This window comes from Trachypithecus francoisi, unplaced genomic scaffold (assembly GCF_009764315.1).
Source record: "Trachypithecus francoisi isolate TF-2019V2 unplaced genomic scaffold, Tfra_2.0 Lachesis_group2, whole genome shotgun sequence".
Classification (NCBI taxonomy): Eukaryota; Metazoa; Chordata; class Mammalia; order Primates; family Cercopithecidae; genus Trachypithecus; species Trachypithecus francoisi.
The window spans coordinates 118,953,383-118,979,458 of NW_022681465.1; the positions used below are offsets into that span (position 1 = coordinate 118,953,383).

The window sequence follows — 26,076 nt, forward strand, 5'->3', positions numbered from 1 at the left end:
GGCTGAGAATGCATATCTTTTGTTTTTTTGAGATGTAATCAAGCAATTCTCCCGCCTCAGCCTCCCAAGTAGCTGGGATTACAAGTGTATGACACCACACCCAGCTAATTTTTGTATTTATAGGAGAGATGGGGTTTCACCATGTTGGCCAGGCTGGTCTCAAACTGCTGACCTCAAGTGATCTGCCTGCCTCGGCCTCCCAAAGTGCAGGGATTACAGGCATGTGCCACCGCGCCCGGCCGAGAATGCATACTTTAGTATCCCCCTTGTCAGTCCCTGAGGTCCAGGTGAACTGACATCCCTACCCCCACTGGCCCTGGGCTGAGCATCTGACCCAGGCTGGCCAAGCAGCACATTCCATGCCCTCAGCCTCAGGAACTGATTCAGAGATAAGCACGTGACCCTCACTGGTCCAGTGCGAACTTTGGGACGTTTGCTGGAACTACTGAAGGAAAGCTGCCTGCTGTCCTCTGGGGCTGTTAAACTGGGGGGATGAAGGCCAAGGTGAGTCACCTTGTCACCCCTGGAGGGGACTGCCTGAGATTAACTCGATGCAGGGAAGCAATGCCAAGAGAGGAGAAAGAATTCCTGGCAACACTCCTGCCCTCCTGGTCAGACGCCAGCAAGTATTCTTTCCTCCTTAAGCCGGCTGGGATTAGGTTTCTGTCTTTTGTAACAGGAGGGAGAAGAGATCCACGCCACTTCTCTCTAAGGACCCTGGAGTTCCTCAGACATTTCCTTCCCAAGAAACCTACACCTTTACAGCTGCCTAATAACCCAAAACCTGCACTGACAGAGGGCTCTTAGGAGCATCTGATGGGGGAAAAGGCCTGCGTGTGATCAAAAAAAGAACATTCTGGGGAGTTCTGGCATGGTGAGGTAAGCCAAGACAGGCTGTGTCTCCTGATAATTACAGTGAAAACACTGCATCAAATATGGAAGCAACTACTTGAGGACTCTGAAAACCAAACAAAAGCAGGTGACATGAAGGGGAGTCAAAATTTGCAGACAAGACTGGTTCAGGGTATAAGTTTCCTATTTTTTTTTGTTGTTGTTGTTTCATCCTTTTGCTCTCCTGGCTTTGCACCAATCCCAGACCTGCTCAGTGGTGCAGTAGAAAAGCTGGCTAAAACTCCATAAGAAACCTTGTATTTCTGGCCAGAGAATCAGGAAAAGAGGCCTGTGCAGTCCAGTGAGTATGGGATGAATCCCAAAGAGAAGGGTACAGAAGGCCAGGCGTAGTGGCTCACACCTGTATTCCCAGCACTTTGGGAGGCCAAGGAAGGTGGATCACTTGAGGTCAGGAGTTCAAGACCAGCTTGGGCAACATGGTGAAATCCCATCTCTACTAAAAATACAAAAATTAGCCGGGCGTGGTGGCACATGCCTGTAATCCCAGCTCCTCGGGAAGGAGGCACGAAAATCACTTGAACTTAGGAGGCGGAGTCTGCAGTGAGCCGAGATCGCACCACTGAACTCCAGCCTGAATGACAGAGCGAGATTCCGTCTCAAAAAAAAAAAAAAAAGAGAAGAGCGTAGGAAAAGGGAAATTCCTAATTCTGTGTGTAAACACAGAGATTCACCCCTAAGCTAAGCATGAGTGAGACAGGTGCCAAGCAGTATAGCAAAAAACCAAAGAAGCAAAGACCTAACTAAACTAAGACTGAAACCACTACCCACAGAAGATCACACAGAACCTGTGGTCTACAGGGTTTCCTGTTAAACAAAAAACATCTATATTCTCCAAAAGATTATAATACGGACCCACAGTCTACAGAACATAACACTAAAATATCAAGGATAGCCAGGCGCGGTGGCTCATGCCTGTAATCCCAGCACTCTGGGAGGCTGAGTGGATCACCTAAGCTCAGGAGTTCGAGACCAACCTGGGCAACATGGCAAAACCCCATCTCTACAGAAAATATTAATACAAAAAACTAGCTGGGTGTGGTGCCAGTGCACCTGTAGTCTCAGCTACTCAGGAGGCTGAAATGGGAGGATCACTTTAGCCCAGGAGGTTGAGGCTGCAGTGGGCTGTGACTGCACCACTGCACTCCAGCCTGGGCAACAGAGCAAGAAGCAAAACCCTGTCTCTAAATAAATAAATAAATAAATAAAATGTCAAGGAAACAATAAAAAATTACTCTGCATACAAAGAACCAGAAAATAGAACCAATTTTCAAAGAAAAAGACAATCAATAGATGTCAGCTCTGGGATGATACAGATGTTGACAGAAAGAAACTTTAAAGCAGCTACTATAACTATACTCCATGAGGTAAAGCCCTTTAATATTTCAAATATGGAATGATTAAAGTTCACAGCACAGAAAAACTATTTTTTTTTTTTTTGAGACAGAGTCTCGCTCTGTCGCCCAGCCTAGAGTGCAATGGTGTGATCTCCACTCACTGCAACCTCCACCTCCTGGGCTCAAGTGATTCTCCTGTCTCAGCCTCCAGAATAACTGGGTTATTTGGGTGCCTGGCTAATTTTTGTATTTTTAGCAGAGATGGAGTTTCACCATGTTGGCCCGGCTGGTCTTGAACTCCTGACCTCAAGTGATCCACCCGCCTTGGCCCAGCACTTTGGGAGGCTGAGGCGTGGGGATCACAAGGTCAGGAATTTAAGACCAGACTGGCCAAGATGGTGAAACCCCGTCTCTACTAAAAATATTTTTAAAATTAGCCGGGTGTGGTGATGGGCGCCTGTAATCCCAGCTACTCAGGAGGCTGAGGCAGAGAACTGCTTGAACCCAGGAGGCGCAGGTTGCAGTGAGCCGAGATCACACTACTGCACTCCAGCCTGGGTGACAAGGGAAGACTCTATCTCAAAAAAAAAAAAAAGTACCAAAATTAAAGAACAGGAATAGGTATGTCTAGTGGAACTATCCTTCAGAAATGAAAGCAAAATAAAGACATTTTCAGATGAAGGAAAGTAGGAAACTTTGTGGTCGGGAAGAAAGGCTACACTGGAAGTTCTTCAGGTTAAAAAGAAGTGAGCTGAGGAGAAAACTTGTATCTTCAGTAAAAAGAAAGAGTGACAGAAATGGTGAATATCCGGATAAACATAGTGAACAATTTTCCCCTTAAGATCTTTAAAATCTCAATGACCATTTAAAGCAAAAGTAGTCACATTGTCTGGTATGGTTTTTAATTTATGTAGATGTAATACATTATCCGTGATAGGCCAAGTGTGGTGGCTCAAGCCTGTAATGCCAGCACTTTCGGAGGCTGAGGTGGCCGGACTGCTTGAGGCCAGGCAAGACCAGCCTGGCCAACATGGTGAAACCCTGTCTCTAGGCGTGAGAAGTGCTTGAACCCAGGAGGTAGAGGTTGCAGTGAGCGGAGAGCATATCATTACACTGCAGCCTGGGCGACAGAGCAAGACTGTCTCAAAAAAAAAAAAGGCCAAAAATGTGACAATTATAACAAAATTGGGAAAGTATCAAGAAATTTACATGGTTGTAAAGGTACATTTTACTTAAAGAATTACAATATCAACTCTAAATAGATGCTGAGATAGGTAGGTATATTATAACGCCCCAGAGCAACCATTAAACACACACACACACACACACACACACACACACACACAAAGATAAACTAATTCGTGAAGTTAAAAATATTCAAATACTCCAAAAGGAGGTAGGAAAACGGGGAAGAGAGGAACAAAAACCAAAGGCAACAAAACAGGTAATAATTTAATTAAATACAAATGGCATAAACATGTCTATTAAAAAACAAAGATTTTCAGATAGGATTAAAAAATATGAAAGCACAACTACATGCTGTCAACAAGAAACGCATACTAAATATAAAGATTTAGACAGGTTAAATTGAAAGGATGGGAAAAGATACTGTATGCAAATACTTATCAAAAGAAAGTAGGATTGGCTATTTATTAGACAAGGCAGACTTCAGAACAAGGAATATTATCAGGAATAATGATGGGCATTATATAATCATAAAAGGAAGAGTCAGTTCGGTAAGAAAATATGACTATTTTAGTCTTAGCTAAAGTCTAGGAGGCTGAGGATTCCTTGAGCCCAGCGGTTTGAGGGCAGTCTGGGCAACACAGTGAGACTTCCACTGCAAAAGAAATAAACAAATAAATAAATAAAAGAAAATGTGACTATTTAAAATAACAAAATAATTTCAAAAATGTGAAACAAAAGCTGACAGGACTGAATGAGAAATAGACAAATCCACAATTACAGTTGGAGATGTTAACATTCCTTTCTTGGCAGCCAGTAGAACAAGTGGCAGAAAATCAGTAAGAATACAGAAGACCTGAACAATACTATCAATTAACTTGACCTCCTTGACATTTTTAGAATACTCCACTCAACAACAGTAGAATACACATCCTTTTCAAGTGCACACGGAACACTCAGTAACACAGACCACATCCCAGACCACAAAACAAACCATACCACATTTTTAAAAATTGAAATCTTAAATAATATATGGGCCGGGCATGGTGGCTCACGCCTGTAATCCCAGTATTTTGGGAGGCTGAGGCACGTGGATCACCTGGGGTCAAGAGTTCAAGACCAGCCTGGTCAACATGGTGAAACGCTGACTCTACTAAAAATACAAAAATGGCCGGGCGCAGTGGCTCAAGCCTGTAATCCCAGCACTTTCGGAGGCCGAGACAGGCAGATCACGAGGTCAGGAGATCGAGACCATCCTGGCTAACACGGTGAAACCCCGTCTCTACTAAAAAATACAAAAAACTAGCCGGGCGAGGTAGTGGGCGCCTGTAGTCCCAGCTACTCGGGAGGCTGAGGCAGGAGAATGGCGTGAACCCGGGAGGCGGAGCTTGCAGTGAGCCGAGATCCAGCCACTGCACTCCAGCCCGGGTGACAGAGTGAGACTCCGTCTCAAAAAAAAAAAAAAAAAAAAATACAAAAATTAGCTGGGTGTTGTGGCACGTGCCTGTAATCCCAGCTACTTGGGGGGCTGAGGCAGGTGAATCACTTGAACCCAGGAAGCAGAGGTTGCAGTGAGCCAAGATCATGCCATTGTACTCCAGCCTGGGGAACAAGAGCAAACTTCCATCTCAAAAAATAATAATAATATATATATTATATATATATATAAAATATATATATTATTTGATTTGATCATAATGAAATCAAACTAAAAAACAAGAGAAAGATATGAGAGCCCCAAAACATTTTAAAATTAAACAACAAGCTTTTAAATAACCTGGGTCAAAGAGGAAGTTGCAAAGGAAATTAAAAAGTAATTGGTATGAATAAAAATGAAAATACAACATATAAAGATTTGTGGAATGAAGCTAAAACAGTGCTCCATTTATAGCATTAAGTGAAATTTATGGCATTAAGTGCTTAAAGAATAGTCTCAAATCAATGTTCTAAATGAGCGTCTACATTAAGAAACCATAAAAAGAAGAGCAATTTAAACCCAAGCCTAATATAACAGCAGAAATCAATAACACTGAAAAGAAAAATCAATGAAACCAAAAGCTGGTTGGTTGAGAAGGTCAAAAAAATTAATAAACAATTAGTCAGACTGACAGGGAAGGAGGAGGAGAGGAAAAGGAGGAGGGGGAGGAGAAGATGACAATACAAAATACCAGTATGAGAGATGAAAGAAAGAACATCACTACAGATGCTACAGGCATTCAAAGGACAGTCAGGAAATATTTAATGCCAATAAATTTGAGCATTAAAATGAAATCTACAAATTCCTTGAAAGACAGAAACTACTAAAGCTTACTTAAGAAGAAACAGGCCAGGCGCGGTGGCTCATGCCTGTATCCCAGCACTTTGGGAAGCTGAGGCGGGTGGATCGCCTGAGGTCAGGAGTTTAAGACCAGCCTGGCTAACATGGTGAGAGCCCGTGTCTACTAAAAATACAAAAAAATTAGCCAGGCATGGTGGCACGCACCTGTAATCCCAGCTACTCAGGAGGCTGAGGCACGAGAATCGCTTGAACCTGGGAGGCAGAGGTTGCAGTGAGCTGAGATTTTACCACTGCACTCCAGCCTGGGCGACAGAGTGAGACTCTCTCAAAAAAAAAAAAAAAACGAGAAAAGAAATAGGTATTGGAAGGCCATGTAACAAGGAAAAGTTAAAAAATAAAAAAAAAATTAAAAAGAAGAAATAGATAACTAAAACTGAGGCAGGATAGGTAGTCAAAAAAAATGACCAGGTTCTCTGGACACAGCAACTATGAGGACTATACGGTCAACACCATAAGCCTCAGCATTCTCATTGTAATTGAGCTCATTCAAGCACAGCTATTTTTAGTAGGGAATTTTCTCTGTAGAGAGCATGCACATTTTGATTTTACCTGTCCTCAGACTGACTCTTTGTTCATTATTAATAGTAAAAAACACACCCCAGGTAGAGGTTTAAGATGCTAATGAGACAGTGACATACGAACAAGCATGTACAGCTACTGCACATGCGCACCCAGAGGACCACACAGAACATGCTTCCTGGCAACACCTCTTCCCACCTACTTATGACTCATCATGTAAGACTCCCATTAAAAGAGTCTCCCTCGTGCCAGTCTTTGCTGTCTCATCCTTATAAGCAGCCCACTCTGAATTCTCTCTCTCTCAGGGTATGCTGTCTATTCTATACCTAACTTTCAAAATACTATTTTTCTTTTGCAATAAACGACTCTATGCTGCAGCTCCTTTGCTGTGTGTCTCATGTTTAAATTCCTTAAAGCCAAGAAGACAAGAACCGAGGTATCACAACAGCTGTCAACAAAACCAGATCAACATCCCTTATGACCATAGAGCCCAAAATCCTCACCAAAATGTCAGCAAATTGAGTCCAGTAATATAGAAAAAGGAAAATATACAATAACCAAGTGGTTCTTACCCCAAAAAGGCAAAGCTGATGCATATTTTAAAATCAAGCAACATAATTTATATCAACAGACTAACAGAAGAAAAACCGTATGATTATATCAATTGATGTATGAAACCCATTTGATAAAATTCAACACCTATTCATAATAAAATCGATTAGCATACTAGGAATAGGAGACTTTAAAAAACTTTTTTCTTTTCTTTTTTGATACGGAGTCTCGCTCTGTCACCCAGGCTGGAGTGCAGTGGCGTAATCTCAGCTCACTGCAAGCTCCGCCTCCCAGGTTCACACCATTCTCCTGCCTCAGCCTCCCGAGTAGCTGGGACTACAGGCGCCCGCCACAACGCCCAGCTAATTTTTTGTATTTTTAGTAGAGACGGGGTTTTACCGTGTTAGCCAGGATGGTCTCGATCTCCTGACCCTGTGATCCACCCACCTTGGCCTCCCAAAGTGCTGGGATTACAGGCGTGAGCCACCACCCCGGCCTCTTTTCTTTCTTTTTAACCTCAGCTTCTGCATCTGTAGAAAGAGACTTTCTTAATCCGATGAGGGCAGCTATAAAAAGTCCTATTGCTAACATCATACTTAATGATGAAATATTGAATGCCTTCCCCTTAAAATGGGAACAAGGCGGCCGGGCGCGGTGGCTCAAGCCTGTAATCCCAGCACTTTGGGAGGCCGAGACGGGCGGATCACGAGGTCAGGAGATCGAGACCATCCTGGCGAACACTGTGAAACCCCGTCTCTACTAAAAAATACAAAAAACTAGCCGGGCGAGGTGGCGGGCGTCTGTAGTCCCAGCTACTCGGGAGGCTGAGGCAGGAGAATGGCGTGAACCCGGGAGGCGGAGCTTGCAGTGAGCTGAGATCCGGCCACTGCACTCCAGCCCCGGCGACAGAGCAAGACTCCGTCTCAAAAAAAATAAAAATAAAAAAATAAAATGGGAACAAGGCAAAGATGTCCTCTCTACTATTCCTACTCAACATCCTGCTGGAGGTCCTGGCTAGCACAATAAAGCAATAAAAAAATAAAAAGCGCCGGGTGCGGTGGCTCATGCCTATAATCCCAGCACTTTGGGAGGCCGAGGCAGGTAGATCACTTGAGGTCAGGAGATCGAGACCATCCTGGCTAACACGGTGAAACCCTGTCTCTACTAAAAATACAAAAAATCAGCCGGGCGTGGTGGCGGGTGCCTGTAGTCCCAGCTACTCGGGAGGCTGAGGCAGGAGAATGGCGTGAATCTGGGAGGTGGAGTTTGCCTGCAGTGAGCCGAGATCGTGCCAGTGCACTCCAGCCTGGGTGACAAGAGCAAAACTGCATCTCAAAATAAATAAATAAATAAATAAAATAAAATAAAATAAATACTTATGGATAGTAAGTGAGCACACAAAAAGATACTCAAATCATTAGTTGTTAGTGAAATGTGAATTAAAAACCACAATGAAAAAAACCTGACAGTTGCAAGTGCTGGTGAGGACATGGTGAGGACATGGAGCAACTGGAACTCTTGCACTTCATTGTGATGTAAAATGATCCAGCCCTTTTTGGAACAGTCTGGCAGTCTCTCATAAAGTCAAACATGTACTTAGCATCTGACCCCAAAATCCCAGCAGCTATTCTTCATTGTCTCTTCTTTCAACTGTTGGATTTTTTTTTTCATGGTCTTAGATTTGTAATCTGGGCCGGGCGCGGTGGCTCAAGCCTGTAATCCCAGCACTTTGGGAGGCCGAGACGGGCGGATCACGAGGTCAGGAGATCGAGACCATCCTGGCGAACACAGTGAAACCCCGTCTCTACTAAAAATACAAAAAAAAAAAACTAGCCGGGCGAGGTGGCGGGCGCCTGTAGTCCCAGCTTCTCGGGAGGCTGAGGCAGGAGAATGGCGTAAACCCGGGAGGCGGAGCTTGCAGTGAGCTGAGATCCGGCCACTGCACTCCAGCCTGGGCGACAGAGCGAGACTCCGTCTCAACAAAAAAAAAAAAAAAAAAAAAAAAAAAAAAAAGATTTGTAATCTGAATCCTTCTCCTATGTTCTTTGGCCTTAATGGTCTTAGATCAGGGTTTTGCAACTTCAGCACTACTGACCTTGTGGGTGGAGAATTCTTTATTGTGGGGGCTGTCCTGTGCATTTGTTGTGGGGGTTGTCCTGTGAATTTTAGGAAGTTAGCAGCATCCCTGGCTTCTACCTGCTCAATGCCAGTAGCACCTCTCCTTTGCTTCCCCAGTGGTGACAACCAAAATGTTTCCAGATATTGCCAATTGGCCCCTACAGAACAAAGCAGTCCCTGGTTGAGAATCACTGTCTTAGAAGTCCCAGCAAAATATCTAAAATCTTATTTGTGCCACTTCTGCTTCCACATCAAAGGGTCGCCTTGGAGATGCTATATAACCCTAGTTCAGCATCTGGCTGCGGTGTCTGCCAAAACGCCTTTCGACAGCACCATCTCAGGCATCATACAATTTAAAGGCCTCATGAGCTTAAAATTGTGCTGTTTCAAGCATGATTTCTTGATTTTCCAGGACGGAAGATTAGAAGCAGCAGTTTAGCAAAGGATTTCTGCCAAAGGCACTGAAAACACTAAGAAACGTCACACCATTGACCATGGAGGGCGAAGGCAAAGGAACAGTAAAAGTAGAGCCACATGGGGCCACTTGACAAAGGAGCACAGGACTTCCATCCATCAGTATCCCCGGAGGACATGCACGTACCAGCACTGCTCTCCCGCTGAGATCTACTGAGAGGCAGGGGTAGGGGAACTGCATTCTGCTGGATGTCAGAAAACCTGCATTCTAGTCCAGCTACATGTCTTCAGAAAAGTTATTGAACTTGTTAGAGTTCCTTATTTTCTCATCAGGAAAAACAATCTGGCTTTCAACTAAAATTTCTTTAGGGATCCTTTGAGGGTTACAATTCTGTGGTGTTATGGAGATCCAAACTATTTAATAGCTAAATTCTGTTTAACGAACTTTGCCTGGGAAGGCAGGGAAACAGAGTTCTGGAAAGATTTCCTTCAAGACTGGTTAGGTTTGTTTTCAGATTTCAGTGATCTAAGGAGTTACAACTGTCAAGCCAGTTTCTCATGGATGCTAAAGATTACTGGGTTTATAGGAACTGAGTAGCAGACCATCAAGTCCCTTCTTACAGAGTTGTAAGAATGTATCCACATTAATTGTATATGCATATATGCATATATACAGGAAGATGTAGTAAATTACTTGAAATTGACATGAATGGCCGGGCGCGGTGGCTCACACCTGTAATCCCAGCACGTTGGGAGGCCAAGGTGGGCGGATCACGAGGTCAGGAGATTGAGACCATCCTGGTTAACACGGTGAAACTCCGTCTCTACTAAAAATATAAAAAATTAGCCAGGCATGGTGGCGGGTGCCTGTAGTCCCAGCTACTCGGGACGCTGGGGCAGGAGAATGGTATGAACCCAGGAGGCGGAGCTTGCAGTGAGCCAAGATAGCACCACTGCACTCCAGCCTGGGTGACAGAGCGAGACTCCGTCTCAAAAAAAAAAAAAAGAAAAGAAATTGACACGAAGAATAAATAGGTTCGACTACCTTGCTAATAATTATTGTTCCTATATACATATCTCCTTATTGAAAAGTGATTAGCATGATAAATATTCCACACCAATTGCTGTAATTCTGAAGAGGGTCCCAGGAGGCTTCTCAAATTTTATTTTATTTTTTTGGTGTGTGTTTTCCATGCCTGAATTTAAATTATGACACTGAATAGATCGTAGGGAAATGGACAGGTACACTCTTCCTTGCTCTGGGCTGGTTAAAGGAAAGTGCCTGTTGCATCTGTGTATGGTCTCCCTCTCCAGTATCCATGTGTGAATTAGTCTGTTGCAGCACTGGAATTGCTGATGCATCTGTAGGTAGTTCAGAGGCTGCTCACCTGAGGCGGGGGGTCTCATCCCTTCTAATTTTGTCCTTCACCCCTGCTGCTGCATCCTGACTACTATGTCAAGGGCAATGAGCCAGACCTCCCATTCCTACTTGGAATTCTTACTTCCTCACCCAGCACCTTGCAGCCCTCACATGACCTTTGGAATAGAGAAGGAGTTCTTAGGAGTGTGGAGAAGGCAATGGCAAGACAGTGCTATCTGGGATATCTGGGGTTGCCATGGGGCAAACCCTCTCACTGGCCTCCTGCCATCGCTATCTGTTACATAAGTGAGCTGCAGAATCAAAGCAAGCAAGTTTGTCTACACAAAAAGACCAGTAACTGGGACACTATCTTACTAAATGGTGGGAGCCCTGTCCTCCTCAAAAAGCCAAAAGAGTCTGAGTGCAATGGCTCACGCCTGTAATCCCAACACTTTGGGAGGCCGAGGCAGGAGGATCACTTGAGGCCAGGAATTCAAGACCAGCCTGGGCAAATAGGTGAGACCCCCATTCCTACAAAAATTTTTTTTTAAAACATTAGCAGGGTCCCAAATACTCAGGAGGCCTAGGCAGGAGGATCACTTGAGCCCAGGAGTTCAAGGCTGCAGTGACCTGTGATTGCACCACTGCACTCCAGCCTCATCATTTAAAAAAAAAAAAAAAAAGCCAAAAGAGCAAAGAAGTTAAACTTTTTCTTTCCATGAAAACTTCTTGAAGAAAAACACCCATAGAAAAAGATATTTTAAAAAACTGAATGTGATTAGAACCCCAGGTGCCAAATCCCACACTCTGCCTCAGCGTTCAGCGGCAGGCTTGAGAGCCTTCCTGGAACCCTGCTGGTGAGAAGTCCAACTTTGTTAAGGGCATGTTCTGGGAAAGGGTGAGGAGATCTGCGGCTTCCCCCACCCCCTCCTAAACTAGGCAACTTCCTCAGTCGCCTCCTCTCTCTTCCACTCTTACAAGTCCTTATACATACACACACACACACACACACACACACACACACACACGAGATGTGCACGTGTGACAGGGCGCAGAGCCAAGGAGGGAATGGGCATCTACCCAGCTCTTATTCCGAGCAGATACTGCGTCTAACCCTGAATGTACTTCTCATTTAATGCTAAAACATCTATGTAAGGACTGGATGTTAACAGGATTATTAAAATAGCACACTCCTGCCTGTGGCCCACTGCCCTACGTGAGCTGGTCTCTGCCTACCTGTCTGATTCCATCTTGTGCCAATCTCCCCTTTGCTTCCTAAGCTCCTGCTACATGGATGGTTTTCCAGCTCTTTGAACACTCCAAGCTCTTTCCCATACCTCAGGGCCTTTGCAGGTGCTATCCCCCCTCCTGGAAGGTTCTTAGGCCTGCCAGCATCCTTCTGTACTCAGTTTACGTGTCAAACACTGAGAGGCTTTCCCAGACCTGTCTAAAGCAGGTCTCTCTAGATCTCTAGTCAGCCAGTCTATATGCTTCCCTAGCATGTTGGTAGCTGTTTTATTTATTCAATATTGGACTTTTTGTTTGTCTGACTTCTCTGGAAATGAACAAATCCAGAAATGAACAGAATATATATACATATATATATATATATTTGAGATGGAGTTTTGCTCTTGTTGCCCAGGCTGGATTGCAATGGCATGATCTCGGCTCACTGTAACCTCTGCCTCCTGGGTTCGAGCAATTCTCCTGCTCAGCCTCCCGAGTAGCTGGGATTAAGGCACCCGCCACCACGCCCGACTAATTTTTTTGTATTTTTAGTAAAGATGCGGTTTCACCATGTTGGCCAGACTGGTTTTGAACTCCTGACCTCAAGTGATCCGCCCGGCTGGGCCTCCCAAAGTGCTGGGATTACATGTGTGAGCCACAGCACCCGGCTGCATTAAAATTTATTTTATCTTGTTGACTGAGTTTTTGGGTCCTCTGAAATGTTGTGCAGGTATACCTCATTTTTTCATGCTTCACTTTATTACACTTTGCAGATACTGTGATTTTTACAGATTGAAGGTTTGTGGCAACTCTGTGTCGAGCAAGTCTATCAGCGTCATTTTTCCAAAAGTATGTTCTCACTTCCTGTCCACGTTTTGGTAATTCTCGCAATATTTCACATTTTTTCATTATTATTATCTCTATTATGACAACCTGTGATGAGTGACGTCTGATGTCACTACTGTAATTGTTGTAGGGTGCCACGAGCCCATATAAGACAGCAAACTTAATCAATCGATGTTGAATGTGACCTGACTGCTCCACAGACTGGCCTTTCTGCTGTCTCTTCCCCTATCCTCAGGCCTCCCTATTCTCCGAGACACAATGATATTGAAATGAGGCCAATTAATATCCCTACAATGGCCTCCAAGTGTTCACGTGAAAGCAGGAGTTGCCCTGTCTCTCACTTTAAATCAAAAGCTAGAAATGATGAAGCTTAGTGAGAAAGGCATGGAGAAAATTTACTGGGTCAAAAGCTAGGCCTCCTACACCAGACGGTCAGCCAAGTTGTGAATACAAAGGAAAAGTTCTCGAAAGATAAAAGTGCTACTCCAATGAACATGAATGATGAGAAAGCAAAACGGCCTATGCTGAGATAAAGTCTGAGTGATCTGGGTAGATGATAAACCAGCTACAACACTCCCTTATGCCAAAGCCCAATCCAGGGCAAGGCCCTAACTCTTCAATTCTGTGAAGGCTGAGAGAGGTGAGGAAGCTGAAGAAGAAAGGCTGGAAGCTAGCAGAGGCTGGTTCATGATGTTCAAGAAAAGATGCCAACTCCATAATATGAAAGTGCAAGGTAAAGCAGCAAGTGCTGATGGAGAAGCTGCAGTGAGTCGGCCGGGCGCGGTGGCTCAAGCCTGTAATCCCAGCACTTTGGGAGGCCGAGACGGGTGGATCACGAGGTCAGGAGATCGAGACTATCCTGGCTAACACGGTGAAACCCCGTCTCTACTAAAAAATACAAAAAACTAGCCGGGCGTGGTGGCGGGCTCCTGTAGTCCCAGCTACTCGGGAGGCTGAGGCAGGAGAATGGCGTGAACCCGGGAGGCGGAGCTTGCAGTGAGCTGAAGTGAGCTGAGATCCGGCCACTGCACTCCAGCCCGGGCGGCAGAGCGAGACTCCATCTCAAAAAAAAAAAAAAAACAGAAAATAAGATGTGGCTTTGCCCACAATTTGATGTATTGTTCCCTTTACCCTCCATATGTTCAGTTGCCATCAACACCCTCTAAGTGAAACTGTGTGACACCTGAATAAATGGAAAGACCAGCCATAGTAAAAAAAAATAAAAATAAAAATAAAAAAAAAGAAGCTGCAGTGAGTTATCCTGAAGACTTAGCTAAGATCATTGATGAAAGTGGCTGCACTAAACAAGAGATTTTCAGTGTAGATGAAACAGCTTTCTCTTGGTAGAAGATGCCATCTAGGACTCTCAAAGCTACAGAGGAGAAGTCAATGCCTGGCTTCAAAGCTTCAAAGGACAGGCTGATTCTCTTGTTAGGGGTTAATGCTGATGATGACTTGAAGTTGAAGCCAATGCTCATTTACCATTTTGAAAATCCTAGGGGCCCTTAAGAATCATGCTAAGCTGGGCACGGTGGCTCATGCCTGAAATCCCACCACTTCGAGAGGCCAAGGCGGGCAGATCATGAGGTCAGAAGTTTGAGACCAGCCTGGCTAATATGGTGAAACCCCATCTCTACTAAAAATACAAAAATTAGCCAAGCGTGGTGGTGCACGCCTGTAGTCCCAGCTACTTGGGAGGCTGAGGCAGACCAACTGCTTGAACCCAGGAGGCAGAGGTTGCAGTGAGCCGAGACTGCACCACTGCACTCCAGCCTCGGTGACAGAGCAAGACTCCGTCTCCAAAAAAAAAAAAAAAAACAGGCTAAATCTACTCTGCCTGTGCTCTAAAAATGGAGCCACAAAGCCCAGGTGACAGCACATCTGTGTACAGCATGGTTTACTGAATACTGACTGGCTTTATTTTTTATTCACTTTATTGCAGGGGTATGGAACCAAACTTGTGGTATCTCCGAGGTACATCTGTGCTTAAGGTGACTGCCTCAACTGCTCAGCTGGCCAGGAGCCCTGGCTCCCAGAGGCAGCTGCCCAAGGTCTCTGGGATGCCCCAAATGTCATGTCCACCATGGAATCTGGGCTCTGAGGTCCTGAGGACCACCCTCAGTGGCTGCTCATCCACTGCTGCCAGCTGGGAGACAGGGGACAGCCTGCCCTGGTGTTCCTGCTTGTCTCCGTCCTCCACAAAGGAAGGCATAGGCTGTTCTTTGACACCCAGATGCCTCTCTCCAGAGCAGCCCAAGAGATGTGCCTCAGGACCAGACTCCTCCTTCCACCCTCCCCTTCCCCTTCCAACATGGGGAGGAGGAGGAGGTAGAGAGGGTGCAGCGTAGAGGGCACGCTGTATGTGCCCACCCACCCAGCACCCACTGGCCCTTCTGGGAACAGCATCTCAAATTCTCCTGGGCCACCAGCCCTTCCTTATTCCCAGCTCTTTCTCAGCAGGGGTTGCTAAGCTAGGAGGATGTAAAGGAAGCTGCCTGAGGCCACACGGTGAGGGCCTGCCCTAAGCCACAGCAACACAGAGGAAAGCAGAGTTCACAGGATGGAGAAGTGACTCCTCGTGGCGCAGCTTGGGCACACAGATCCAGGCTCACCTGCTCCCGAGCTCTTCAGCCATACCCCTTTGTTGCCAAGGTGAGGTTGAGCTGGGGCCACAATCACTTGCAACCAAGAAGGCACTAATACTCCGAGCTGCCCCTGCCCCCGCCCAGCACACACTCACCTCTTTCTTCATCAGTTTGAGCTGCTCTTGGAACCTGGCGTAGTCCCGATCCTGCTCCAGGCGGATCCGCTTGGCCTCTTCCCGGCGGCGTACGGCATGGTCTTGCTCCATCTTCTCCACTTGCTGCTTCTGCTGACGCTCCAGGTTCTCTAATTCCACGTCAAAGAACTTCTTCTTGGCCTGAAAGGAGCAGAAATTCCGAGAAATTCAGCAAAGTCACTTTGTACCTGGGAGGGACATGGGGAGTGGGATGGGGAGAACTCAGAGCCTGTGATCAGACCAAGGCTTGAATCCCAGCTCTACCACCCCCTTGCTGTGTGACCCGGGGCAAGTTACTTAGCCTGAGTCTCCATTTCCTCATCTGCAAACGGGAGACCAGACCATGTGTTGTTGCACGGTGCTCAGTAAAGGTTATTTCCCCTCTGGAGATCCTCCCGTGGGACTCGGGATCACTGTGACCTTCATGGGATTCTGTGTTAACAAGTCACCGCCTAACAAGATCAGGAAGCCTCCAGGAATTGGGCAATTGTGAATTACTCTCCACTACCCAATCATTCCCACTATGTAGCTTCCACTGAGAGAACACACAGAGGCAAGAAGCCCTCCAGGGTCCCATCTTTTCTTGCACTCACGTTGATTTCCTGTTCAAAACGTTTGTGCATTTGCTCCAGCTGCAGCTCGTGCTTGTTACTCAGCTGGGTCTGGTTCCGATGCTCTTCTTTCTGGAGCAGCCGAAGCTCTCGGAGTTCCTGGCGCCTGAAAGGTTAAAGGATACAGATATGTCATAGTAAGAAACTGGCCTCAGGGATCACAATATTTGCAACTTGTAACACTGAGGGTTGGATCATGGAGCAAAATCACACAAGTCTTGGTCATAGGCATGACTAGAACTCAGGCTTCATTTGATATTTATTGACGGACAAAACCTTAATAATAAATAAAGGGTACCTACAAATCAATAAAAAGGAAGACTATCCTAACCAAAAAAAGTGGCAAAGAACATGAACAGACATGAAGCAAAAGATAAAAAGAAATTTTAGAATCACCTATATAGATATAAAACACAAATTAAAAAGAAACCACAATTTCATGATGTAGAAAACATGATGCAGAAAATTTGATGTAGAAACTACATTTTCATGATGTAGAAAATTTGACGGTAGAAACTGGTACATTTCTGGAGGACAATTTGGTAATAAGTTTATGTCTTTTGACACAGTAGTTTCACTTCTGGATGCTGATTTTAAAGAAATATTTATACATGCACAAGAGCACTGAATAACAATAGTCAGCCAGGCATCGTGGCTCACACCTGTAATCCCAGCACTTTGGGAGGCCAAAGCAGAAGAATCACCTGAGGTCTGGAGTTCGAGACCAGCCTGGCCAACACGGCGAAACCCCACCTCTACTAAAAATACAAAAATTAGCTGGACATAGTGGCATGCACTTGTACTCCCAGCTACTCAGGAGGCTGAGGCAGGAGAATCACTTGAACCTGGGAGGTGGAGGTTGTAGTGAGCCGAGATCATGCCATTGCACTCCAGCCTGGGCTACAAGAGCAAAACTCCATCTCAACAACACCACCACAAAAAAAGGAAAAAAAAAAGAGTATGCAGTTATTTAAAATCAATGTTATTTAGCAAAAAATTGGAAGCAAATGTCCATCAATATAGGTCTATGTAAATAAAGTACATCGGTATGATGGAATTCTATACAACCTTAAAAAAATTGGCCGGGCGCGGTGGCTCAAGCCTGTAATCCCAGCACTTTGGGAGGCCGAGACAGGCGGATCATGAGGTCAGGAGATCGAGACCATCCTGGCTAACCCGGTGAAACCCCATCTCTACTAAAAAAATACAAAAAAACTAGCCAGGCGAGGCGGCGGGCACCTGTAGTCCCAGCTACTGGGGAGGCTGAGGCAGGAGAATGGCGTAAACCTGGGAGGTGGAGCTTGCAGTGAGCCAAGATCCGGTCACTGCACTCCAGCCTGGGCGACAGAGCGAGATTCCGTCTCAAAAAAAAAAAAAAAAAAATCAAGTTTTAGAAAATGTTTAATTATATAAGGAAACATCTATTAAAAATAAAAATAATTCGGCCAGGCACGGTGGCTCACACCTGTAATCCCAGCACTTTGGGAGGCCGAGGAGGGCAGATTACCTGAGGTCGGGAGTTCAAGACCAACCTGACCAACTTGGAGAACCCCATCTCTACTAAAAATACAAAATTAGCCAGGCGTGGTGGTGCATGCCTGTAATCTCAGCTACTGGGGAGGCTGAGGCAGGAGAATCACCTAAACCCAGGAGGCGGAGTCTGTAGTGAGCCAAGATTGTGCCATTGCACTCCAGCCTGGGCAACAAGAGCAAAACTCTGTCTCAAATAATAATAATAATAATAATATTTATGAACAGATATGGAATAATCTCTAGGTTAAAAAAAAAGCAAGACATTAAAGAATAGGTCTCTTATGCCATCTTATCTGGGAGAAAAAAGGACAACAATATCTGTCTGTTCACACACATATGTATTGTTTACTTTTCTAGTATCTCTGGAAGGATTAAATCATAAAACATTAACGCAGGAAAGAGAACTGGATTTCTGGTAGAAAAATGAGGGAGGGAAATTTTTCACTGTTTATCTTCTTTCTTTTTTTAAAAAAATTTTGAACCGCCAGGCGCGGTGGCTCAAGCCTGTAATCCCAGCACTTTGGGAGGCCGAGACGGGCGGATCACGAGGTCAGGAGATCGACACCATCCTGGCTAACACGGTGAAACCCCGTCTCTACTAAAAAATACAAAAAACTAGCCGGGCAAGGTGGCGGGCGCCTGTAGTCCCAGCTACTCGGAGGCTGAGGCAGGAGAATGCCGTAAAACCCGGGAGGCGGAGCTTACAGTGAGCTGAGAACCGGCCACTGCACCCCAGCCTGGGCGACAGAGCGAGACTCCGTCTCAAAAAAAAAAAAAAAATTTTGAACCATGATCTTATACAGGTCGAGTATCCTTTACCGAAAAAGCTTGGGACCAAAAGTGTTTTGGGTTTCAGATTTTGTTAGATTTTAGAATATTATACTTCCTGAACGAGCAACCCTAATCTGAAAATCTGAAGTCCGAAATGTTCCAGTGAGAATGTGATGTCAGTGCTCAAAAAGTTGCAGATTTTAGAGCATTTTGCATTTTGGATTTTTGATTTGGGATGTTCAACCTTTATTACATGCTAAAAAACAAAAATTTTACGTAGGCCATACGTGGTGGCCCAGGCCTATAATCCCAGCACTTTGGGAGGCCGAATTGGGAGGATCACTTGAGCTCAGAAGTTCGAGAGCAGCCTGGGCAACACAGTGAGACCTCATCTCTGCCCAAAAGACAAAAATTAGCTGGGCATGGGGGTGCATCTGTGTGGTCCCAGCTACTTAAAAGGCTGAGGCTGGAAGATTACTTGAGCCCAGGAGGTCCAGGCTGCAGCGGGCCATGACTATGCCACTTGCACTCCAGCCTGGGCAACAGAGCAAGATCCTGTGTTAAAAAAAGAAAGGCCGGGCGCAGTGGCTCAAGCCTGTAATCCCAGCACTTTGGGAGGCCGAGACGGGCGGATCACGAGGTCAGGAGATCGAGACCATCCTGGCTAACATGGTGAAACCCCGTCTCTACTAAAAAATACAAAAAACTAGCCGGGCGACATGGCGGGCGCCTGTAGTCCCAGCTGCTTGGGAGGCTGAGGCAGGAGAATGGCGTAAACCCAGGAGGCGGAGCTTGCAGTGAGCTGAGACCCGGCCACTGCACTCCAGCCTGGGCGGCAGAGCGAGACTCCGTCTCAAAAAAAAAAAAAAAAAAAAAGAAAAAAAATTGACCTAAGCCACATGCCCTAATTTTATATCTATATTGCCAGTATGTATATGTGTGTACTCATAGAAAAAATATTGGAGGGATAAGCCCCAAGTGTTAACCATGTTTCTTAATGAGCAAATCCATTAAAAATTGCTATGTAGGCCGGGTGTGGTGGCTCACACCTGTAATCCCAGCACTTTGGGAGGCCGAGGTTGGCGGATCATTTGAGGTCAGTTGAAAACCAGCCTGGCCAACATAGTGAAACCCCATCTACAAAAAATACAAAAATTAGCCAGGTGTGGTGGTGCACGTCTGTAATCCCAGCTACTCGGAGGCTGAGACAGGAGAATGGTGTGAATCTGGGAGGCAGAGGTTGCAGTGAGCCGAGATTGTGCCACTGCACTCTGTCAGACTCTGTTTCAAAAAAAAAAAAAAGAAAAGAAAAAATTGCTACATGTCATTTATATAATCAGAAAAAAAAATCAAACTACTACAGAAAGAACCTGGGCCTCCTGACTGAACTGGGGACTCCTGGCGGCCTCTTGGGGTCGGGGTCCGTGAGGCCTGTGTCCTAGTCCAGTGCAGTGCCATGCTGATTCCCATGAGGCCACGCTCTGACCCCAGCGGCCTTCCTCATGGCTCGGAGGGACCATAACTGCTTACAGAACTGCCCCCCAAGAGCAGCACAAGGAGGGGTTGGGCAGTGCAGTGAGGCCAAGCACATTCTCTGGGGTCACAGCGCCCGTCTGAATCTAGGCTCAGTCAGCTTTCCAGCTGGGTGACCTCTTGGAGAGTCACTCATCCTCGTGGCACTCATTCCCTCCTCTGCAAAATGAGGCTAACGATCTTTACCGCTTGGGTCCTTTGTAGGATAAATGAGATGACACAGGTCAGGTGCCCACGTGGCACATGACCAGCACTCTGTAAGTGGCAACTGCTCGAATTGTACCAAGGAAGAAGAGGCAATGGCTGCCCTGCCTCTGGGAAAAGCCAGAGATGCTTTCTACAGCCACAGAGGGAAGACTGAGCCTCTGCTTCTCTGGAAAGCGAGAAGAGAAGAGGCAGTTTTTGTGAGTATTAATGAGGAAATGGAAATCCTGACTCAAGAGAAACTAAGGTTTAGAGAAGAATTGACAAAAAGCATAAAAAGGAGTACAGAAAGAAGGCAGGCAGCCAGACTCTAGCGCTCCCTGGCCCACCTGTGCTCTCAGAAGAAAAGGCAGGCAAGGAGAAGACTGGGGCTCAAAGGCAAGGGAACGGCAGAAGTGGTTTTAGGGAGGGAAAGGAAGAGCTCTGCCCGGAAGCCTCGTTAATCTGGGAATGTGATAAATGCTCAACCACATAGTTCAAAAGCCGAGGTGTGACCCAATTCTCCAAAAATGCCAGGGGTCAGGTATGGCCAGGGGCCTGGGCCAGCAGGGAATGATCAGGGCCATCCACACCCCTGGGGTCTGGCAGCCTGGCCTGGTTTACAGCCGCTCAGACCTCCAGACCACGGCAGGCAAACGAGAAAATCCTGATTCCTGACGAGCACCTCTTCACCTCCTCCAAGTCTCACCTTTTGACCCTGAGTAGCACACAGCGGCTCTGCTTAGGAGGTAGGTGGGGACCCACAGCCAGGGCGGGAGAGCACTGCTTCTTCATGGGGTGTGGCCAATCTAGAATTTTATCCCTGGGAACTTCAACTGCCCAGAGGGGAGGTGATGAAAACCCACCTCTTGAGGCTGAAGCTCAGAGTCCAGAGTGCCTCTGAGGTGACCATTAGAACAGAAGGTGGTGTCATCTGCCAAAACAACCTGTGCCCTAGCCTCCCAATCCACCAATCCACACAGATGACACCAGTGTGTGTGTGTGTGTGTGTGTGTGTGTGTGTGTGTGGTGTATGCAGATACCACACTAACTAGTGAAAAATCTGTCTTTCCTCTCCCTGTTCCCAGAGGGAGAAGTGATCCAGAACATTTAAAACTTCTTTTATTTGGTTTTGGCTTATTTATTTATTTTTTTATTTTTATTTTTATTTTGAGACAGAATCTCACTCTGTCGCCCAGGCTGGAGTGTAGTGGCACAATCCCGGCTCACTGTAACCTCCACCTCCTGGATTCAAGTGATTCTCCTGTCTCAGCCTCCCGAGTAGCTGGGATTATAGACACCCGTCACCACGCCTGGCTAATTTTTGAATTTTTAGTAGAGACCAGGTTTTGCCATGTTGGCCAGGCTTGTCTCGAACTCCTGACCTCAGGTGATCCATTCGCCTAGGTCTCCCAAAGTGCTGGGATTACAGGTGTGAGCCAATGCGCCTGGCCTATGCTTTTATTTTTTACAATTTAGTTTTAAAATTTATTTTTGAGAGACAGTGTCTTGCTCTGTTGCCCAGGCTGGAGCGGGGTAGCATGATCGCAGCTCACTGCAGCCTTGACCTCCTAGGCTCAAGTGATCCTCCCACCTCAACCTCCCGAGTAGCTGGGACTACAGGTATGTGCCCAGCTAATTTTAAAATATTTTGTAGAGACACTATGTTGCCCAGGATGGTCTCGAATTCCTGGGTTCAAGCAATCCTCTCACTTCAGCCTCCCAAAGTGCTGAAATTACAGGTGTGTGCTGCTGTGCCAGGCTGCATGCTTATGCTTTTAAAAGAATATGAATATTAGGCCAAGCATGGTGGCTCACACCTGTAATTCTAGGACTTTGGGAGGCCGAGGCAGGCAAATCACAAGGTCAGGAGTTCGAGACCAGCCTGGCCAATATGGTAAAATCCCGTCTCTACCAAACATACAAAAATTAGTGGGGCGTGGTGGTGGGCACCTGTAGTCCCAGCTACTCAGGAGGCTTAGGCAGGACAATTGCTTGAACCTAGGAGGCAGAGGTTGCACTGAGCTGAGATCACGCCACTGCACTCCAGCCTGGGTGACAGAGCGAGACTCCGTCTCAAAAAATAAAAATAAATAAATAAAATTTAAAAAATTTTAATTCACATGTATAAAAACATGTGATTAATGTTCCAGAAATTTTCTCTACACTAACCATGAATTTACCCTGCAAAGGCCTGGCCCCCAGGGAACTCCGTGGCTCCACGGCGTCCCTAAGTGTTAAGCTCCCCCAACCCCTGCCAGCTACACGGTCCAGTGAAACCTGAAGGAATTCTCACACAGACAGACCCCGTTGGAATCCCAACTTTACCCCTGCCCAACTGGAAGACCCGGGGCAAGTGACTTACTTGCCCAGAAACAGTGTTTCCTCCTTTGTTTACAAAATGTGGTAATAGGGTCTCCCGAAGGAGGGCTGCAAGTGGGGGATGAAGAACTGAAAAGTATAAAGACGGATCCCAGCAAACAGCTTCACCTCACACCTTCCTCCCTGTTCCAATCTTTCACCAGCTCACTGGTTTTGCCTCCAAAATGTAGGTCAAATCTGACCATGTTTTTCCCTCTTCCCGTCCACTGCCCCAGCCTGAGCCCAGAGCCTGCCCAGAGAGTCAAGATCTCCCTGTCTCCCTCCACCAGTCCCCCTTAAAGAAGCTGAGTAGTTATTACTCAGGGTCTCAGCAACTGCAGTTTCCCTTGGGCTCCCCGAGCTCTCCTCCCCTTATCCTTTAGGCCTGGCTCAGGGCCTTCCCTTGGAGCAGCCTTCCCCACTCCAAGCACTCACCATCATGTCACCTGTTACTTCCTTCACGGCACGTAGGACAATCAGGGATTATCTTGTGTACTGTATGTTGGCCCATTAGGTGTTAAGTTCTACAAGGGCAATGGCCTTATCTATTTGGGTCACCACCTTGTCTCCAACCTGGTGGGTTGGTGGATACATGGATGGATAGATGGATAAATGGTTAGGTAGATAGGTGGAGGGCTGAATGGGTAGATGGGTGGTGGGTGGATGGCGGGTGACTGGGTGGATGACTGGGTGGACAGATGGAAAGGTAGATAGGGAGGACATAAATAGATGGATGGATAGATAAATGAATGGAAGAATAAATGGACGGATGAGTGATTGGGTGGATGGATAGATAAACAGATGGATACTTGGGCAGATGGAGGGAAGGATGGAATGGTGAGTGAGTAGATGGATGGGTGGATGGTTAGATGGAAAAATGGAAGGTAAGTGAGTGGGTAGATGAATGAGTAGATGACTGGATGGATGGATGGATGAATGGATGGGTGAACGACTGGGTGGACAGATGGACAGGCAGATAGCTGAGTAGGTGGATAGATGGGTGGATAAATGAATGGAAGGATGGATGATTAAGTAGACGGGTAGATGAATGGGTGCACAGTTGGATGGATGGATGGAAAGGTGAGTAGGTAGATAGGTGGATGGGTGGAGGGGTGAGTGGGTGGAAGAGTGGGTAGACAGATGGGTGGATAGATGAATAGATAGATAGGTGAACAGGGGGATAGATGGGTGAATAAATGAATGGATGGGTGGATAGATAGATGAATGGTTGGATAGATGGGGGAGTGCAGGATCTAAGGCAAAATGAGTTTCCTTTTGTCTCCTTGATTCCCCCACTTCATGCTATAGACAGACAGCCCTCTCACCAAAAGGGCCAATGCCCACTCCTCTTACCATAGCCCCACCCTCTTACCACCATTGGTGGCCCTTCCCAGGCTTGCCTGAGAAATCTCATCTCCTCATCCTTCTTCTCATCTTCGCTGATGATCTTGGAGGTGGTGATGCTCACCTCCACACCATCCACCACAAATTTGCGTGTCCGCTTGAGGGTTTTTTTGTGCAGCTTCGGGTCCTGGCCAGGGAAAACCATTAGACAAGTCTCAGAATTGCAGCTAAGGACGACCTGCCACGGCAGGTGAGGCCACAGCTCTGCTGGGCCCACAGCTTCAGCACCACCCCCAGAGAGATGTAGCTATCCATCTTCCCTCTTGCCTCAACTTAACCTAGGAGCTGGAGGGTCTGAGCTTATTCCCTTGCCTTTCCCAGGTCTCAGTCTTCGGACACTGTGCTGAGGCCTCCCCCACCTTGCTGCCAGCACCTCTCATGCATCCAGGACATGGTGTCAGAAAGAGCTGCATTCTAACCCTCACTCCACCACTTACTGGCTCTGTGTCTCTGGGTCAGCTTCTTGTCCTGTCTGAGCCTCAGCTTCCTCACCTGTTCAGGGAGGATAATCACACTACTTGCCTCCTAGGGCGGTTGTGAAATCCATTGAGAGAACACGCGGTGGATCCACAGAGCAGTGCCCACTCCCAACGCACGTTCCATGCTTGGCATTTCTTTCTGACGGTTATTATTGCAGACCACACACAACCCTCGCGCATGGTGCCAAAATCCCAAGGAGCTCAAAAATTAAAGGCTGTTTTCATAACTGGTTTGGTAGCCAAAGCTGACCTGGCCTGAGCTCCCCACCTGCTGGGAGCCACTGTGAGATTATGCATCATCGTGATCTTTTACTGCGAGGAATCGCACATGCCACAAGTGGTTGTGCAGGTGCCACCCGGAATCCTGGAGGTGTCAGTGTCATAATACGTGGTTCCCTCTGGAAGTTCTCAGCTCTGATTCTGAAGGTGTCCCCATAACCCTCCCACTCTGCCCACTGCCTCTGGCCTCTTGGCTGATTTCAAAAGCTCCTTTTTTTTAAGATGGTGCCTCGCTCTGTCGCCCAGGCTGGAGTGCAGTGGCGCAGTCTCAGCTCACGGCAACCTCTGCCTCCCGGGTTCAAGCGATTCTCCTGCCTTAGCCTCCTGAGTAGCTGGGATTACAGGCATGTAATCCCGGATTACACGCCCGGCTAATTTTTTTGGGGGGGGGCGGGGACAGAGTCTTACTCTATTGGCAGGCTGGAGTGCAGTGGCGCGACCTTGGCTCACTGTAACCTCCGCCTCCCAGATTCAAGCAATTCTCCTGCCTCAGCCTCCCGAGTAGCTGGGACTACAGGTGCCTGCCACCACGCCCGGCTAACTTTCGTATTTTTAGTAGAGACAGGGTTTCACCATGTCGGCCAGGATGGTCTCGATCTCTTTACTTCGTGATCCACCCGCCTCGGCCTCCCAAAGTGCTGGGATTAGAGGCATGAGCCATTGCGCCCGGCCATGCCAGGCTAATTTTTTAATTTTTTTTTTTTAGTAGAGACAGGGTTTCACCATGTCGGCCAGGATGGTCTCGATCTCTTTACTTCGTGATCCACCCGCCTCGGCCTCCCAAAGTGCTGGGATTAGAGGCATGAGCCATTGCGCCCGGCCATGCCAGGCTAATTTTTTAATTTTTTTTTTTTAGTAGAGACAGGGTTTCACCATGTTGGTAAGGCTGGTCTTGAACTCCTGACCTCGTGATCCACCCGCCTCAGCCTCCCAAAGTCCTGAGATTACAGGCGAGAGCCACAGCGCCTGGCCCAGAGACTCTTTTTGGTGTAGCCCAGCCCTGTTCCTAACGAAGGGCCTCCCAGCCCCTGAAAGAAGAGTGAGGAACCAGCGTGGCAGGATGCTGAGCCCCACTCCTGCTGAGTCAAGAGGGGCAGACTGTTCTTGCTCCCTGAAGTCTGGGCCCCTGTCTCCTGCCCATTGCACCTCGCCCAGGGGCGCTGGACAGCATCAGCATAGACCCAGCATGCCCAACCCTCATCTCCCTATGGTGGCCAGCTCACATGTGCCAGGACCCAGGCAGGATGGGTCAGACCGGCAGTGAGAAGTGGAGGCTGGCAGGAGTGAGAGCGGAGGCGAAGAAAGGGCATCCACAGCCACAGCCCTCTGCTGAGAATT

General features: G+C 46.9%; 1 protein-coding gene across 1 annotated transcript in view; it reads right to left on the reverse strand.

Moving 5' to 3' along the window:
* The window catches only part of STK10 (serine/threonine kinase 10), a 156,691-nt gene that overhangs the window by 24,178 nt on the left and 106,437 nt on the right, over positions 1 to 26,076 (reverse strand). Inside the window, exons 10-12 of the mRNA XM_033180296.1 lie at positions 23,977 to 24,107; positions 16,178 to 16,301; positions 15,546 to 15,725 (exon numbers count right to left, since the gene is read on the reverse strand). Coding sequence (XP_033036187.1) covers positions 15,546 to 15,725; positions 16,178 to 16,301; positions 23,977 to 24,107 — 435 coding nt within the window. The remainder of the gene's footprint in view (positions 1 to 15,545; positions 15,726 to 16,177; positions 16,302 to 23,976; positions 24,108 to 26,076) is intronic.